The sequence below is a fragment of the Watersipora subatra genome, chromosome 1, assembly GCF_963576615.1.
Source record: "Watersipora subatra chromosome 1, tzWatSuba1.1, whole genome shotgun sequence".
NCBI classification, from domain to species: domain Eukaryota; kingdom Metazoa; phylum Bryozoa; class Gymnolaemata; order Cheilostomatida; family Watersiporidae; genus Watersipora; species Watersipora subatra.
The window spans coordinates 519,906-539,985 of NC_088708.1; the positions used below are offsets into that span (position 1 = coordinate 519,906).

At 36.4% G+C, this 20,080-nt stretch overlaps 1 protein-coding gene across 1 annotated transcript in view; it reads left to right on the forward strand.

The window, feature by feature from the left end:
- Positions 1–19,637, forward strand: part of LOC137385605 (katanin-interacting protein-like) — a 34,132-nt gene extending 14,495 nt beyond the window's left edge. Inside the window, exons 14-35 of the mRNA XM_068072102.1 lie at positions 898–1,066; positions 2,243–2,512; positions 2,909–3,020; positions 3,922–4,155; positions 4,269–4,345; positions 4,507–4,707; positions 4,986–5,109; positions 5,511–5,652; positions 6,413–6,610; positions 6,737–6,874; positions 8,324–8,467; positions 8,744–8,909; positions 9,027–9,204; positions 9,355–9,520; positions 11,439–11,605; positions 11,737–11,795; positions 14,166–14,276; positions 14,538–14,677; positions 18,387–18,488; positions 18,578–18,735; positions 19,072–19,163; positions 19,443–19,637. Coding sequence (XP_067928203.1) covers positions 898–1,066; positions 2,243–2,512; positions 2,909–3,020; positions 3,922–4,155; positions 4,269–4,345; positions 4,507–4,707; positions 4,986–5,109; positions 5,511–5,652; positions 6,413–6,610; positions 6,737–6,874; positions 8,324–8,467; positions 8,744–8,909; positions 9,027–9,204; positions 9,355–9,520; positions 11,439–11,605; positions 11,737–11,795; positions 14,166–14,276; positions 14,538–14,677; positions 18,387–18,488; positions 18,578–18,735; positions 19,072–19,163; positions 19,443–19,495 — 3,201 coding nt within the window. The 3' untranslated portion in view covers positions 19,496–19,637. The remainder of the gene's footprint in view (positions 1–897; positions 1,067–2,242; positions 2,513–2,908; positions 3,021–3,921; positions 4,156–4,268; positions 4,346–4,506; positions 4,708–4,985; positions 5,110–5,510; positions 5,653–6,412; positions 6,611–6,736; positions 6,875–8,323; positions 8,468–8,743; positions 8,910–9,026; positions 9,205–9,354; positions 9,521–11,438; positions 11,606–11,736; positions 11,796–14,165; positions 14,277–14,537; positions 14,678–18,386; positions 18,489–18,577; positions 18,736–19,071; positions 19,164–19,442) is intronic.
- The last annotated feature ends 443 nt before the right edge of the window (positions 19,638–20,080 follow it).

The window sequence follows — 20,080 nt, forward strand, 5'->3', positions numbered from 1 at the left end:
TTCAACTCATGAAGATTGCAACTGCAGGTTTGCAATACAATTCTCTAACCACGAGACTATGAAATTTCTTACAATTCATAGCTCTTACTACATACTCTATACACCCTTTACTCGATTTCATGCGCTAAATGACGTATTAATTTAAATTCTATTAACTCTATAAAACGCAATGTTTTTTTCGTGTTTTCATGAACTTTTATTTCCGGTTTTTTGTAAAGTTCAATTGCTAAATCCGCGGTCAAGGCTTTTTACGCAGACAATTCTATGATCTCGAGTAGGAATAGCCTTTACATTCCCTCTTTTTTTGGGTCATACAAAGACAGTCCGATATCTCATTTTTACATTTGTACCAGTATCGAGAGGTACCAGTATCGTCGCATTCAAAGTTTTGATGGATAGCTTCTACTGGAACAGTAATCTTTTTTATACAAACACACTTCTATGCACGCATTGTTATGATTGGGTCAACATATTCAGGATTTCTATTTTGTTTTCTTGGTTCGTATTAATTGTATCATTACCAAATAATCTTTTATTGTAATCGTACCTAAACGGACTTAATTTAGCTCTTACTTACTTACTTACTAATAGTTTCACATTTAAACACTTTGGTAGTTGTCTTATTTTGTTTCTTAATTTATTTAACCTGCACAAAACATTTTTTTCATGATATGAAGTTTGATATTGTTATAGTTAAAAGTTGTTATATGTTAAATAAAAATAAATTTTCTGTGCAAAGACTTTTATTACCCGGGCAACGCCGGACATTCAGCTAGTATGTATATATGTCAAACAATCTTATCAAACAACTTTCAGGCTTATCTGTCACACAGACAAATAAAGTTTCTATAGTCTCTATAGTTTCGATATGTGCTCTGTCTTTATTTCCTTTTATAGAAGTTGAATATTGGCGTGCGAAGGCTGCGAATTAGCATAGATGATGATATAATATATGATGGAGACATTGAGAAGGGCTGCGGTAACCAGGTGTTTGACTATGGTCAGACGATTGTCCTTGGTACAGATGACCCCGACAGTGATAATGGATTCAACGGTTTGGCCACAGGTCTGTTAGCTATTTTAGCTTGAATAACTCACCGACCTTATATACACACTAAATATATTTTTGTATGTCTACTTTTCTAAAGTGTGTAGAAAAATAATTGGATATGCCAAGAATGTTTAATTCATCATCTATTGTTAAGTTGTGGCAAATATGTAAGCTTTATTGTTTGACATATTTGGCTATTTATTTTTATATCTGGTATATCGGTGTTGTGCTTCCTTCAGCCCTGTAAGAGTTTTACTTGATGAGTCAAAACTTTACCACTGCTTGTGTGTCACTTAATGAAATACGAGAAAAAGATTTGTGTTCACAGTGGTTCATTTATAATGTGAGTTTATTACATGATGAGTAGAGTTTATGACATAATGAGGTGGGTTTATGACATGATGAGGTGAGTTTATGACATGATGAGGTGAGTTTATGACATAATGAGGTGGGTTTATGACATGATGAGGTGAGTTTATGACATGATGAGGTGAGTTTATGACATGATGAGGTGAGTTTATGACATAATGAGGTGGGTTTATGACATGATGAGGTGAGTTTATGACATTATGAGGTGAGTTTATGACATAATGAGGTGAGTTTATGACATTATGAGGTGAGTTTATGACATGATGAGGTGAGTTTATGACATTATGAGGTGGGTTTATGACATTATGAGGTGGGTTTATGACATTATGAGGTGAGTTTATGACATTATGAGGTGGGTTTATGACAATATGAGGTGAGTTTATTACGTAATGAGGTGAGTTTATGACATGATGAGGTGAGTTTGTGACATTATGAGGTGAGTTTATGATGTAATAAGGTGAGTTTATGACGTGATGAGTTGAGTTTTACTAGTTTTAATAATGCTGCTCGTGGAAGGAAAAAAGCTGTAACTTTGTTCCTTGCAAGTTGTGTTACTGAAAATATTGAGTGTGTCTTCAGCACAAGTTGGAGCCAACGCATAGTTTGAGACTTACTACTAGGATATATACACTACACAGGAAATATCAAACACTCTAACTGAAACCTTAGAATAAAAATTAGGTTGCTTGAACTGCTTACGATTCATTGCTCTTTGACTTTTGGGAGTCTTTGACTTGTTACTGCTTTCTTATCAGGAAGTTTTTCAGGAAGACAATAGTTTGTCTTGTTTTTTTTAATGTCCTGCTTTTGGCTTTCAATCAGCGACCATGAGCACTTCCTCTCAGCAACTCAAACAGATGTCATTCCCTGACCATTCTCCAAACTGTTCGACATCGAGAGATTTCTCAAAGCAGCTGCACCACCCTAATCACAAAACTGTGCATAAGTCAACCGAACACAGACAGTCTTCAGAGATGTGGATACCATTGTCAGAAACTCCTGAACCAATTGAGAGAGCTCAGACTAGAGTGCTGATGAGATCTACCGATGGGGTTGAGCCACCAGTCGTCTACAGCAGTGACTCTGATGACGGTCTGTAGCCACTTTTACTTGTACACTGCTTTCTCTTACATTGTTTGCACTTGTACACTTTCTCTTACATTGTTTGCACTTGTACACTTTCTCTTACTTTGTTCTCACTTGTACACTTTCTCTTACAATGTTCTCACTTGTACACTTTCTCTAACATTGTTCTCACCTGTACACTTTCTCTAACATTTTTCTCATTTGTACCCTTTCTCTTACAAATTCGTATAACTTTTGTTCAAAAATAGCTAGTTTGTAAAATCTTCTGGCGTATTTGAAGTTCTTTATATCTGGTTTGCATCTAACCAGTCACTCTTTGTAACTATCAACTGGACTTGCGTTTGTTATGAGCTGTGTTGAACAGTTGGGAGAGTTTTTGTAACCTCATGTAACTGTTTTTAGAGAGAAAAACATACAATCAAAACGATGTGACTCATGCAAACAAATTTGAGTCGACTATCCCTGACACTGTTGTGTCTGGTAAGCTCTCTGATCCTCGACTCACTGACACCAGGTGAGCTGCCTCATGGAGGTCACACACTTTGGTTTATATAAGTAAAACTGAGTAATTTTACAACCTGAGTGAGGTGTGTCTAGTAACTCACATTGTAAGCCTTCAATTTGATCTTGTCATGAGTCTCTCTGGATACATTCTCATTCATCTATGTTGATAGAGTGGTCACCTTCTTATCAGGGTGTTTACTGTGGTCACCTTCTTATCAGGGTGTTTACTGTGGTCATCTTATCAGGGTGTTTACTGTGGTCATCTTCTTATCAGGGTGTTTACTGTGGTCACCTTCTTATTAGGGTGTATACTGTGGTCACCTTCTTATTAGGGTGTTTACTTTGGTCACCTTCTTATCAGGGTGTTTACTGTGGCCACTTTCTTATTAGGGTCTTTACTGTGGTCACCTTCTTATCAGAGTGTTTACTGTGGTCACCTTCTTATCAGTGTGTTTACTGTGGTCATCTTTTTATCAGGGTGTTTACTGTGGTCATTTTCCTATTAGGGTGTTTACTGTGGTCACCTTCTTATCATGGTGTTTACTGTGGTCATCTTCTTATCAGGATGTTTACTGTGGTCACCTTCTTATCAGGGTGTTTACTGTGGTCACCTTCTTATCAGAATGTTTACTGTGGTCATCTTCTTATCAATGTGTTTACTGTGGTCACCTTCTTATCAGGGTGTTTACTGTGGTCATCTTCTTATCAGGGTGTTTACTGTGGTCATCTTCTTATTAGGGTGTTTACTGTGGTCACCTTCTTATCAAGGTGTTTACTGTGGTCACCTTCTTATCAAGGTGTTTACTCTGGCCACCTTCTTATCAGGGTGTTTACTGTGGTCACCTTCTTATCAGGGTGTCTACTGTGGTCACCTTCTTATCAGGATGTTTACTGCAGTCTTTTTTGAATAGAGTAAACGAGACCAATCCACACAAAAATGGTGCTCGTTCTAAGCTGCCATGGATGGAGACATCAGCGGACTGTAGTACCCTACAAGATTCTAAATCTTTAAACACTTCCACTGGCAGACCTGCAAGGGAGAAAAAACATCCAGAATGGTTGGACAAATCAGAAGAAGGCAGTTTGAGATCCTCGTTAGATGAAATGTTGGAAGCATTGGATAAGTGGGAGCCATTAGACAGACGGTATTTCTCTTCTCAGACTTGTTTCAACTAAATGGTAGTATTGAGTTTTAGGAAAAACTGTTTTCAGCGATATCATGCTCTCTTGTATTGAATACTCATTAACTTTTGTTTAGCAAACCAGAAGACTTGAAGACTATATTTGACGGAACAGTAAAAGAAGCTCAACCCTCTACAGGAATTCCCACTATGGGTAGGTAATTCTCACCATAGATAGGGAGAATAAATTTGTATTTTTAAAGAAAACAGAATACAGGTTTGGAGTACCGTCATTCTTCTCTTAGTTTTGCGGTTTAGTAACTTTTTGTACAAGCTGACACTTTAATTGATATGAATGAATGTGCCCCTTTTAAGTTGCCTCTGAGACGGAGGAGGCTAACTACAGAAAGACAGCTAGCAAGGAAATGACAAGAGCACAAAGACGAAGAGCCAACAACTGCAGCGCTGCCGAATCACGAAGAAAGAAGTGGCAGCAACCTTCAGTAGACCTTGAGGCCTCATGGACATCATTAGACATGTTCGCTCGATCACACAAAGGCCGTTTGTCAATGGAAGGTGGGTAGGTGGAGTTGCAGCCTATATCTGCTTTTGTAAAGCAGGTTTTATGTCAGTTGGCCGTTTAACGCCTTTTGTAAAAACTTGTCTATCTCTCTCTTACCCCATTATGAACACACCTTATTCTATCTCTTTATTACCCAGATATGAACTCACCAATACTCCATCTCTCTATTAACCAGATATTAACACACCAATAGTTCATCTCTCTTCTCTCTACATGTATGTAGCTATGAGCCTATGTATCTATGCACACACCTCAATGTGTCTCTGAACAGGGGATGCACTGGATGAGTACTTGAGAAGTGTGAGCACACCAGGAACTGGCATTACAGTTGATGCCACTGGACTGCTCTCCAAGGAACAACCCTCAACCACTCCGCTTCAAGTTATTTCTGAGGAGTAAGTCGTTTGTTAGTGGGTAGACAAACACTGTCGCAGTATCAATGGCTTTTGAGTTCAGCGACTAAAGGAGTCTGTCATATGGCAAGGATGGATTTAGCTTTTTTTTCTGTGGGGGGTCAGGGTGGGCTAGAAAGAGTTTAATACATGGTAAGAGGAGTTTAGCCTTGAACTCGGTCCCCTGTGAGGGTGGGCTACAAAGAGCCTGATACATGATGGTAAATGGAGTTTAGCCTTAACAATAGAGGTCTTTCTCAGTATCTCTCATCAAGCAACGTGTTAAAACATGTGCCATTTAAGCTTTTCTCACAGATGCTGAGAGAAAGAAGCATTTCTATAAGTCTGCATGTTGACTATAGACAGAATTCTCTTATGGCTAACTATAGATTTTCTATTTTTAGAGAAGCTTTCATCATACCTGAGCTGCCCAGTGGTGAGAACCTCGTTATCAATATAAAGTCAACATGGGGAGACAAGTACTATGTTGGACTGACTGGAATTGAGCTTTTTGCAAGCAATGGAGAACCGATTTCAATTGCAAAGGTGTGCTTTGCTTGTTTTTTTATTTGAGGCTCACGAGTGAAAATCGATAACTGATGGATATAAATGTGACGGTCAAGTTAGGTTTAGCTTTTTTAAACAAGCCATTTTGCTATGATGTAGCTCTTTGGTATGATGTAGCTTTTTGGTATGATGTAGCTCTTTGGTATGATGTAGCTCTTTGGTATGACGTAGCTCTTTGGTATGATGTAGCCCTTTGGTATGACATAGCTCTTTGGTATGATATAGCTCTTTGGTATGATGTAGCTCTTTGGTATGATGTAGCTTTTTGGTATGATGTAGCTCTTTGGTATGATGTAGCTCTTTGGTATGACGTAGCTCTTTGGTATGATGTAGCCCTTTGGTATGACGTAGCTCTTTGGTATGATATAGCTCTTTGGTATGATGTAGCTCTTTGGTATGATGTAGCCCTTTGGTATGATGTAGCTCTTTGGTATGATGTAGCTCTTTGGTATGGCGTAGCTCTTTGGTATGACGTAGCTCTTTGGTATGATGTAGCTCTTTGGTATGATGTAGCTCTTTGGTATGATGTAGCTCTTTAGTATGATGTAGCTTTTTGGTATGGCTCTTTGGCATGCTATAGCAACTTGCACTATACTAGTACACCTTGCTATATGGCACGATTGCTGATTGTTTAGTCACTGTTCGCTACTTTTTAATTCTCAAAAGGATTTACATTTACATTCCAAAAAGCACAGCATTTTAAAAACTATCTTGTCATATCCAGACTCTATTATTTTAGGTGGCGGCTAATCCTAGAGATATTAATGTTTTACCCGACTACAAGAACGACCCACGAGTTGTTGAAAATTTGGTGGATGGAGTGAATAAAACAAGAGATGATACTCATATGTGGCTTGCTCCTTTCACTGAAGGGGCTAATCACTTCATCTCTCTGCAATTTACACAAGCGAGTCAACTTGCTCTGTTCAGGATATGGGTGAGATTACTCCTCATTCACCGAGTGTGTTCATTACTGTCCTTTACTTGGTAATGCATTATATTTAGCGTCTCAGTCATCGGATGTAAACTGCGAAGTAGCAATTTCCTCTTGGTATTCTTGTAGAATTATAACAAATCAAGAATTCACTCATATAGAGGTGCTAAAGATGTTGAGATTCAACTGGATGGCAGATATATATTTAAGGGTGAAATAGCGCGTGCTTGTGGTGGTACTCAGGGTGGAACAGAAGCATTTGGTGACGTGAGTCGATTTTCATTTCATTGTCATTCGTCTGTGACCTAGTTATAGGGAACAATTTCAATGTATGTGAGCAACAGTACCTGGAGTAAATCTAGAGTATGTGATAGTAGCAGGAGTAAATCTAGAGTATGTGATAGTAGCTGGAGTAAATCTAGAGTATGTGATAGTAGCAGGAGTAAATCTAGAGTATGTGATAGTAGCTGGAGTAAATCTAGAGTATGTGATAGCAGCAGGAGTAAATCTAGAGTATGTGATAGTAGCTGGAGTAAATCTAGAGTATGTGATAGTAGCTGGAGTAAATCTAGAGTATGTGATAGTAGCTGGAGTAAATCTAGTGTATGTGATAGTAGCTGGAGTAAATCTAGAGCATGTGATAGTAGCTAGAGTAAATCTAGAGTATGCGATAGTAGCTGGAGTAAATCTAGAGCATGTGATAGTAGCTAGAGTAAATCTAGAGTATGTGATAGTAGCTGCAGTAAATCTAAAGTATATGATAGTAGCTGGAGTAAATCTAGAGTATGTGATAGTAGCTTGAGTAAATCTATAGTATGTGATAGTAGCAGGAGTAAATCTAAAGTATGTGATAGTAGCTGGAGTAAATCTAGAGTATATGATAGTAGCTGGAGTGAATCTAGAGTATGTAATAGTAGCTGGAGTAAATCTAGAGTATGTGATAGTAGCATGAGTAAATCTAGAGTATATGGTAGTAGCAGGAGTAAATCTAGAGTATTTGATAGTAGCTAGAGTGAATCTAGAGTATGTGATAGTAGCTGGAGTAAATCTAGAGTATGTGATAGTAGCATGAGTAAATCTAGAGTATGTGGTAGTAGAGGGAGTAACTCTAGAGTAATACTCTGTATACACTCAATACTCTGTATACACTCAATTTTCTGTATACACTCAATACTCTGTATACACTCAATACTCTGTATACACTCAATACTCTGTGTATCTATATATATATTTCTCAAAGTATGTCTGTGTGTCGTTGTATATCTGTTGGTTTTCCGGCTATAGCTATTATTAGAACAGCGGAGCTGGACAACAATTCAGACGCAAAGTCATGGCTTACCATCATTGGAAGCCTAGCCTTATTAACTAGCTTAGTGGAATTTTCCATTGACAATATGCCAGGCTACTAGCTTGAAAGGTACAGTTGTTTGACAAAGTTTTAAAACCTTTACAGTTGTTTTTATTTTTCACTTAATTTATTTCAACTACACAAAACACTTCTCTCGTGATATGTAGTTTGAAAGTAAGAATGGGAAACGTTGTTATATATTAAATACAAATCAATTTTCTGTCCAAAGACCTTTTTATTACACGGGCAACGCCGGGTGGTACAGCTAGTACTTAATAAACGAAGCTTAATGACTGAAACAAAATCATCTTTTCACGACTCTAAATTATAGCTAATTCATTTCTAATGCCTTGATTCAATGTCTGCAGACGATACTCTTCACCGTGTCAGATGAAATACTAGATGCTGTATCACGTCACGATGGCCAGTATGAGGGAGGTAACTTCTCAGATGATTGGGAAGATGATGTACCATATGAAGCCCGACCAGCCACAGCTGAAAAAGGAAATTCTGTATGTTTTTTTGTTGTATCCGCTGTTACCCTGTTACTGCTAGCTTTGGGTTTATTATTCAGCTTGTGAGCTTGTAGTGAGCTTGTATACCTGTATTTTACATCAGTGAATACAAGGTGAGCTTTTATACCTGTATTTTACATCAGTGAATACAAGGTGAGTTTGTACATCTGTATTTTACATCAGTGAATACAAAGTGAGCCTTTTAAAAGGATTTAGGATGTACCATGACTTACTGAATACCCTGCTCCATTAATTACTGTCCAATTGTTTTAGGACCGACCTCATACAAGTGTTGACACAAAGATGTGCAAAAAGGGGATGTCAGTGCATCACTCAATCAACACACCACCCCAAGCAACAGCAGCAGCGAGTATTAGGCCTGAGTCTATGGCTACACCTGTTGCTGTCGATGGCACTACCTTAGTCTATCGAGCTACCGGTCAGTCAACTTATATACACGATATCAATGTACTAGTTTAATGGCGGCTGCTGTAAGCTCGTTCCCATTATTTTTGCTTGTTCTGTCATCAAAAGCAGCATTGTTTTAATATTCTAGAGATATCCCTTAATTTTACGGAAACTTGGGGAGACCCCCATTACCTCGGACTAACAAGCATGGATCTAGTTGCTAAAGATGGTGAGGCTATACCTCTTTCAATGGAGATGTTGTCTGCCAAGCCTCAGGACTTGCATGTTCTTCCAGGCTATGAAACCGATGATAGGACCCTTGACAAGTGAGTCTTCATTCGACTTTTCAGCCCCTGACCATCCATATCTCCTTCGTTAGACTCTGTCATGTTTGTTGGAACTAGCTGGTCACTTTTTGTGCCGTGGCCTCGCTTAGGCTCTGTAAGCTACTTCGTGACATGCCTGGTATTTTGTAGACTCGTCGACGGTGTGAGCATCACAACCTCTGATGAGCACATGTGGCTTATACCCTATAGCGAGGGGGCAGACCACACGCTGACCATAACACTGAGGCAGTCTCAAGAACTCGTCGGACTGAGATTCTGGAACTACAACAAGTCACCAGAAGATACTTACCGAGGGGTAAGTAAGCTTTATGTAAGCTACATGTATGTAGAGCGCAAAGTCACTGCTACTCTTACTCTAATCCATATTCCACATTGTCAGACTGTCTCCTATGTTTGCTTACACTAAAGCTCTTTGTTGTCTAATAATACATATGTAGTACTTATTGAGTATGTGTATTATTATATATGTAGTACTTATTGAGTATGTGTATTAATATATATGTAGTACTTATTGAGTATGTGTATTATTATATATGTAGTACTTATTGAGTATGTGTATTACTATATATGTAGTACTTATTGAGTCTGTGTATTATTATATATGTAGTACTTATTGAGTATTTGTATTAATATATATGTAGTACTTAGTAAGTATGTGTATTATTATATATGTAGTACTTAGTGAGTATGTGTATTATTATGTATGTAGTACTTATTGAGTACTTGTCTCACGAACAAACGAGCGGAGCGAAGTTTGAGAGTTTTTATGATAAATGCATGTGCACACAACTTACGAAAATTATTCATCAACAACGTCGCAAACCCTTGCATCGAAATCTCATAAACAAATTTAACCATTTTTTGTAGATTCGTTAAAGTATAATAACGATACAAAACACATACAAACCTATTTAAATATGTTACCAAGTCTTTAAAAGGTAACCACAATCTCTTAAAACTAACCCATCTTATCGGATTATACATAAAGAGACAGATTAATTTGGCCGAAAATCGTTATTAAAACTGGCCAAGCCTTACTTTTATCAACATTAAGACCGGCAAACGAAATGCCGAGCGACAGAAAAGAGAACAATTAAGTCGTGCGCATTTCACGAAAAAATAACGTGCACATTTCACCATTCTATAGCATTGTCGAATTGGCGACGGTTTCTGTAATTAACGTAAAAGTACAGAAATCGTTTCTTTTTTGCCGATTTTAAAGTAACTGACATTTTGGAAACTTTTAAGTACTTTGGCATTCTAACTGATGTCCAAAGCAGTGAAAGTAAAGGAAATGACGATGATATTTTTTTCTAACAATTCTTATGAGATTATTACAATATTTAATTATAAATTTGGATATTCTTCTTGATACTTTTTGATATTGTTAGCTATGAAGTTTTGAAATGTAAACAACATTGTGCATTGGTTTTTTATTATTACTGTATTACTATATTAATAATATTGGTTATTCTAATAATATCAGTGCATTTTACTTCTAATATTGCATTTCTCCTATTGCAGGGGGAGAGATATAAACATATAATCTTTTTATTTCATTATTACTGTTTGTCATGACCAAACCCTTTTTTAAATAGATATTTTAAAAATCTATATAAATATCACAACTTCTTGATATTGTTAGCTATGACGTTTTGAAATGTAAACGAAATTGTGCATTGGTTTTATATTATTACTATATTAATAATATTGATTATTCTAATAATATCAGTGCATTTTACTTCTAATATTGGCCAATATTGCATTTCTCTTATTGCAGGGGGAAAGATATAAACATATAATCTTTTCCTTTCATTATTGCTGTTTGTTGTTTATAATAACACCCACACCCAGTACATTACAGCTACTATTGCAGTTATCCTATTGCACTGCAGTGCCATTTGACTGCTAATATTGCATTTCTCAACCATCAGTACCCTTTCTTTTTTCCAATATCACTTTGGTCGTGGGCTGTATGACAGTGGAATTTTTCGTATTAATATATATGTAGTACTTAGTAAGTATGTGTATTAATATATATGTAGTACTTATTGAGTATTTGTATTATTATATATGTAGTGCTTAGTAAGTACTTGTATTAATAAATATGTAGTACTTAGAGAGTACTTGTATTATTATATATGTAGTACTTATTGAGGACTTGTATTATTATATATGTAGTACTCATTGAGTATGTGTATTATCCATTCCAGGCTAAAACTGTTCATGTTCAGTTGGATGGGTTGGCTGTCTCACCTCCTCAAGGTTTTCTCGTAAGAAAAGGGCCTGGCAACTGCTTCTTTGATTTTGCCCAAGAGCTTCTTTTCTCTGAAGTTCTGCGGCGCATACAACTAGATTCCCAGCTTTGCATGCCAGACAGGTGGGTGCCATGTGTGCTTGCTCGTTTTCTAAATTTACTGTTCAGTTCATCTTGCTTTCTGGGGTATACTATTTTAATAATATAATTTTGTAACATGTTGTTTATTGCTATTTGGGTATTGCTGATGACAGCAACTCATGGGGTGATGAATTGGAGGATTATGTCATCAGCGCAAAGATGCCCAAGGGCTGTATCCTTTTGCATGTTCAACTGTGTAATAAGGTGATACAAAAAAAAGTAAAAATACTCTAAAAAAATGGTGTGATAAGATATTGGAGAGGGAGTTAGTAAGGAAATGCAGCTGTGCTACCTTAGCTAACAAGGGATGATGTCAAGGGAGACAACTCTTAAAAAAACACTAGGATGTCATGTGTGAATGTAATGAGACAAGATGAGAGTGTGTGAGATATAATCTTATGTTAGAATGCGATAAAACAGCGAGAGGGAGATGGTGGGAGGGAAGGAGGATAGAGAAAGGAAAAAAGAGAGAGGACGAGATGGAGGGAGAGAAGAGAGAGGAAGATAGAAAGAGAAAAAAGAAGGTCAGGGGAGAAGGGAGAGTGCAATAAGACAACGAGAGGGGAAGTGCAATAGGACATCCAGGAGGAGAGTGCAATACAGCAGCAAAAGGGCGAGTACAATACAGCAGCGATAGTGCAATATAGGAATGAGAGATAGTGCAAAAAACAGCACGAAGATTAAGATGGCATTGAAGATTGCAGTTCCGGCAATAGGGTGGTAAGGATAGAGGGGTAATGATAGGGTGGTAAGGATAGGGGGGTAATGATAGGGTGGTAAGGATAGGGGGTAATGATAGGGTGGTAAGGATAGGGGGTAATGATAGGGTGGTAAGGATAGGGGGGTAATGATAGGGTGGTAAGGATAGGGGGGGTAATGATAGGGTGGTAAGGATAGGGGGTAATGATAGGGTGGTAAGGATAGGGGGGTAATGATAGGGGGGTGGTGATAGGGGGATAATGATAGGGGGGTAGTGATAAGGGGGGTAATGATAGGGGGTAATGATAAGGGGGTAATGATAGGGGGGTAATAATAGGGGGGGCAATGATAGGGGGTAATGATGGACACAAGAGGACAGAATACGAGGTCGCAACAAGCTACATGTAGAATAGCTGGGTACAACTGGCTGGTAGGATTGTGTAGAATAGACGGGTACAACTGACTGGTAGGATTGTGTAGAATAGACAGGTACAACTGGCTGGTAGGATTGTGTAGAATAGACAGGTACAACTGGCTGGTAGGATTGTGTAGAATAGACGGGTACAACTGGCTGGTAGGATTGTGTAGAATAGACGGATACAACTGGCTGGTAGGATTGTGTAGATAGACAGGTACAACTGGCTGATAGGATTGTGTAGAATAGACAGGTACAACTGACTAGTAGGATTGTGTAGAATAGACGGGTACAACTGACTGGTAGGATTGTGTAGAATAGACAGGTACAACTGGCTGGTAGGATTGTGTAGAATAGACGGGTACAACTGGCTGGTAGGATTGTGTAGAATAGACAGGTACAACTGACTGGTAGGATTGTGTAGAATAGACGGATACAACTGACTAGTAGGATTCCGTAGAATAGACGGGTACAACTGACTGGTAGGATTGTGTAGAATAGACAGGTACAACTGGCTGGTAGGATTGTGTAGAATAGACGGGTACAACTGGCTGGTAGGATTGTGTAGAATAGACAGATGCAACTAGCCGGTTGGATTGTGTAGAATAGACGGATACAACTGGCTGGTAAGATTGTGTAGATAGACAGGTACAACTGGCTGGTAGGATTGTGTAGATAGACAGGTACAACTGGCTGATAGGATTGTGTAGAATAGACAGGTACAACTGACTAGTAGGATTGTGTAGAATAGACGGGTACAACTGACTGGTAGGATTGTGTAGAATAGACGGATACAACTGGCTGGTAGGATTGTGTAGATAGACAGGTACAACTGGCTAATAGGATTGTGTAGAATAGACAGGTACAACTGACTAGTAGGATTCTGTAGAATAGACGGGTACAACTGGCTGGTAGGATTGTGTAGAATAGACAGGTACAACTGGCTGGTAGGATTGTGTAGAATAGACGGGTACAACTGGCTGGTAGGATTGTGTAGAATAGACAGGTACAACTGACTGGTAGGATTGTGTAGAATAGACGGATACAACTGACTGGTAGGATTGTGTAGAATAGACGGGTACAACTGACTGGTAAGATTGTCTAGAATAGACAGGTACAACTGGCTGGTAGGATTGTGTAGAATACCCGGGTACAACTGGCTGATAGGATTGTGTAGAATAGACAGGTACAACTGACTGGTAGGATTGTGTAGAATAGACAGATACAACTGGCTGATAGGATTGTGTAGAATAGACGGGTACAACTGACTGGTAGGATTGTGTAGAATAGACAGGTACAACTGGCTGGTAGGATTGTGTAGAATAGACGGGTACAACTGACTGGTAGGATTGTGTAGAATAGGCAGGTACAACTGGCCGGGTGGATTCATAATATCTCCTTTTCGGTCTCCTTAACTCTATCAATCAGTTGTTTATCAATTTCACTTGATGTCTTCTCAATCAGACCTCTATTATCTGGGCCTTAATGCAATAGAGTTCTATGATTCAGAAGGAAAGAAAATTCCTCTTGATGCCAACAGTAAGTACAGTTATATGCGTATGTATCATTAGATGGTGTATAGATGTACCCAGCATATCAAAGTCGATGCGTGTTTATAAGACTTGATGTTCAATAGATGTACCTAGTACAAGTTGGTTAACAGATGAACTTAGCGCAAAAGGATCAATAGATGTATCTCACACAAAGTAGTCAATCTATCTATACAGCATTGTAACTTGTACAAGTAATGTTAGACGCTTGAATGACTCAAGTATGTAGTATTCACCCGCTGTATGGTAGATGTAGCTGCATACCCCGAGAGTGTAAATGTCCTTGATGGCATTGAGGGAGACATTCGGACCCCTGATAAACTTGTTGGTGATGCCACGGGCAGCAACTCTGATCACAACATGTGGCTTTCTCCGATTCTTCCAGGCATTGTGAGTTTAACTCTTACATGTATTTATTTCATTCATATTTTCCTGTAGTCTGTTTCTTTTACTCTGTTTAACGTCTTTTTTATTCCATTAAGGCAATTACATTCTGTTATAAATATCTCTGATAATCACATAGTTCTCAAATTTCGTATTTTGTATTATGCATTTGTCGAACTTCTTTTTATCAATATAATCCCACGACCAAACACAAGCAAAGCGATTGTTTGGGAGATTTATGACAAATGCATATGTGCACACAACTCACGAAAATTATTCATCAACGACCGTCGCAAACCCTTGTACCGAAATCTCATCAACAAATTTAATCAATTTTCAATGGAGTCGTTTAAGTACAATAACGATACAAAACACATATAAACCTATTTAAATATGTTACCAAGTCTTTATTATTTGTAGAAAATTTCCTAAACCTTACCCATCTGATCGGATTATACATAAATAGACAGATTAATTCGGCCTAAAATCGTTATTAAAACTTTCCAAGCCTTATTTTTATCAAAATTAAGACCGGCAAACGAAACGCCGAGTGACAAAGAATAGACCAACTAAGTCCTGCACATTTCACGAAAAAAAATGTGCACATTTCACCAGTCTATAGCATTGTGCAATTGCCAAAGGTTTCTGTAATTAACGTAGAAGTAGTGACAATTAATCGTTTTTTTTTTGCCGATTTCAAAGTAACTGACATTTTGAACACTTATGAGTACTTTGGTATTCCAACTGATGTCCAAAGCTGTGAAAGTAAAGGAAATGACAATGATATTTTTTCTAACGATTCTTATGAGATTATTACAATATTTATTTATAAGAATAATTATTCGATTTTATAAGATTTAATTATAAGAATAATTATTCGGTTTTATAAGGTTTAATTATAAGAATAAGCATTCGAATTTACAAGATCGAAGTATATAGTGACCGATGTTGGGCAATATGTTACTGTTATTATTTTTTCTAAATAGTTTTATTAAATAGATTTTCTAAAAATCTATAAAAATATCACAACTTCTTGATATTGTTAGCTATGAGGTTTTGAAATGTAAACAAAATTGTGTATTGGTTTTCTATTATTACTATATTAATAATATTGGTTATTCTAATAGTATCAGGGTTTTTTACTTCTTATATTGCATTTCTCCTATTGCGAGGAGAGATATATGGTAAACATATAATCTTTTCCTTTCATTATTGCTGTTTGTTGTACATAATAACACCCAGTACATTACAGCTACCATTGCAGTTATCCTATTGCACTGCAGTGCCATTTGACTGCTAATATTGCATTTCTCAACCATCAGTACCCTTTCTTTTTTCCAATATCACTTTGGTCGTGGGCTGTATGACAGGGGAATTTCTAGTATGACACGTAATATAGTTTTAATCAAATCATGTGTTTGGTTGTTTAGGAAGTATTGTGAAACAAATTTTATCAACAGATATTCATCGTTGTATGGTCTATACATAAAATCATTGAGTCCATGTTTGTGAGTGCCTGTGTCTGTATGATCTTCATGCCGGATAGAACACCAAATGTTTGCACAGATATACTCGACTTCTTAGTGAATGTTTTAAAACTAAGGCTTAATAAAATTTCCAGTTTTCTAGAATCCAGACAAAATACATTACATTGTAAAAATAATCTCTGTTAGCTGCCATATTTAATTTTGTGAATAAATTTAGTAACAGATTCAAATGACAAATTTCGCTGGTTGATTTTGAAATATTTGTTAACTTCCGCGTATTTGTGGAATTTAGCAATAAAAATGTTGTAAATATCAGTTTGATTCTTTTTAATAAATAATTAAAATTTTCTATTGTAAATTCACTTATACATTTGGAACTATTGAATTGTGGTTGTTCATCGACTCTATTATTGACTACTCTCTCCTATCACTCGCTCATCTATATAAACTTTATTAAATATACATGTTACCAATAATATATGTATACCTGTCATCACAAGTTTTTACTAAATTTCTACTGGATGATTAAAAACAGACAACCAGTGTGCAATAAGTTTTTTCTGCTAGATATAGCCTGGACCTAAAACTTTTTTTCTTGTTCACAACTTTCTGTGACTTTTTAGTAAATTTGCTGCTATGAGCCTTTATTAGTTGTCTATCATGATTGATGTTGATCTCAATCCTTTCCTCTGGCTTTCATCTCAGTGAAACTCATTAAATATACATGGAAATGTTATAAAGATATTTGTTTTCTTCGTAGCCACAGTTTTTTTATCATTTCTGATTTAAATGGTTATATTATACGTACATCTACCTAGACACAAATCAATGCTGTAAGATGAGAACATGTGGTGCAGATACAGGCATCATATGAGCTAGATTGATAGACAGACACGTAGAAAAGCAAAAAGACAGAGATAGAAAGTTTAGTTTACCCAGGAAGATGGTGGAAATTTCAGCTGGTTATACATATATGTAAGATCTAACATAGTACACAATAAACAAGTGCACTAATATGCATTATACAATATACAAGTGCACTAACATGCATTATACAATATACAAGTGCACTAACATGCATTGTACAATATACAAGTGCACTAATATGCATTATACAATATACGAGTGAACTAATATGCATTATACATTATACAAGTGCACTAACATGCATTATACAATATACAAGTGCACTAATACGTATTATACAATATACAAGTGAACTAATATGCATTATACAATATACAAGTGAACTAATATGCATTATACAATATACAAGTGAACTAATATGCATTATACAATATACAAGTGAACTAATATGCATTATACAATATGCAAGTGCACTAATATGTATTATACAATATACAAGTGAACTAATATGCATTATACAATATACAAGTGAACTAATATGCATTATACAATATACAAGTGAACTAATATGCATTATACAACATACAAGTGAACTAATATGCATTATACAATATACAAGTGCACTAATATGTATTATACAATATACAAGTGAATTAATATGCATTATACAATATACAAGTGAACTAATATGCATTATACAATATACAAGTGAACTAATATGCATTATACAATATACAAGTGCACTAATATACAGTATACAATTTACAAGTGCACTAACATGCATTATACAATAAACAAGTGCACTAACATACATTAAACAATACACAAGTGCACTAACATGCATTATACAATATACAAGTGCGCTAACATACATTAAACAATACACAAGTGCACTAACATGCATTATACAATATACAAGTGCACTAATATGCATTCCGCATATACATATACACAAACACTTAAATACAGTATACAGAAACACTAACATACAGCATACATAAACGCTAGAATACAGTGTACATAAATACTAACGTGTAGTATACATAAATAATAACATACAGTATATATAAATATTAACATACAGTATTTATAAATATTAACATACAGTATATATAAACATTAACATACAGTATATATAAACACTAACATACAGTATATATAAACACTAACATACAGTATATATAAATACTTACATACAGTATATATAAATACTAACATACAGTATATATAAACACTAAAATACAGTATATGTAAGCACTAACATACATTATATGTAAGCACTAGCGTACGATGTAAAAACATCATCATGTTGTGTACATATGAAATGGACTACTACACGTATCAAGTGCTTTTGCTTGTAGACCAATCGGCTGTTTGTAATATTTGACTACCCGCAGACAGTCTCCATGATCAAGATATGGAACTACAGTAAATCCCCTAAAAGAGGCGTCAGAGAATTTGCCGTGAGTCACCCTCTTCGCCGCTTTAAGATTGTACTAGGTTGTTGTCTACTCTTGTCATTTAGCCAATCGTTTTGCATTTATGTTCTTAGCTATTAGTTGACGACTTGCTCGTCTATAATGGAGTGTTCGGACCGGTGACCTTTGGAAGGGGAATCCTTCCAAACACAACAGGACCGCAAAACTTTCACACAATCCTTTTTACGAATGACGAGAAGATAAAGAACAAAGTAAAACACACAGTTGTAAGGTACGCGTCTTTTTACTTTTGGTTACGCACTAGAGAGCACATATTCTACTCACTACCATATGTTATATCCATATAATACAAAATATATACATTTTAAACCTTCATATTCAGAGTGAATGCCCAGCATTGCACGGAAAATAAAATTTTGCACCCAAAATTTCTTTTTTATCAATATATACAACGTTTACCATTCTAACTTTTAAATGAAGGCGTTTTTTCATTTCTGTGTGTGCTGTAAGTTTAATTAAGTTTATGCAATGCGTTACACATACAATTTGATTTATATGTCTATGTCTATGGTATAGAGAATGCGGGTTCATGCCATGTTTGTTGTAGCAACGAGACGGAGGAGTTAGATGTTCAACTGACAAATGATAACCTCGTCATGTCTAAACCTCTTAAGCTACCAGAAAAACCTGCTGATCAAGGTAAGACCTGCTTTGGTAGAACTTGATGAAACACCCCTAGCTTGTGACACCCCTGTATTGCTGCTTGACCTTATTCTGACCTTATATGACTGATGCCGGTCAGCCTTGCATTCTAGAACTGATAGTTGATCTGTTAAGTTCGATGAGAGGGTGTGAGAGCGTGTCTTCTATAGGCATGTTTTTATGGCGAATGTTCAACAATGGTTTGGAATGAATTTTGTGAGCGCTAGAACTAGATAGTTAACTGTCATACTATTTAATGAAGTCTGTATATTGTAGCCTTGCGACCAAAGACCGGCATCCATAAACAACGCAGTGGCAAGAGGTGGTGATTCTACTGTCAATCGACGCATAACTATTAGCGCACAATTTTCTTTTCTTGTATAAAAATCCTTTTTATAAATTTGTCTCAACCGATGGAGTTGTGCAATTATTGTAATTCTTTTTATTTCTTGTAATATTTTTTACCAAAACAGCTACTATGGTAAGTGTCAACATAAAGTAGGAATATTGACACTTAATAAAAATATGATTAGTTATACACATTAATGGTATATGTTTCTTAAAGTTATATCACGTAATTACATCCAGGTATTTTATAAGTGTTTCCGCTGAGCAATTAAGTGTCAGCATATCTTTTTATTTATTTACCAAATGATCTAGACGAAGAGCATTTATAAATACACACGTAAGTTATAGATGACAATTTTACACAGAGCAGTTTGTAGTAGTAATCAAATAGCAAAGTAATATCTTTTTAACTGATTGTTCCCAGATGAGCTGTGAAGCTTGGCACAGTTCTGACGAGGATGACATGGTGTATTTGCAAATTGCATCAGTTGTCAGGTGCATGCAATGGGTCATGAACGTGCATGCAAAGTATAGAACCTACCTGAAACAGGCCAACATAAGCATCT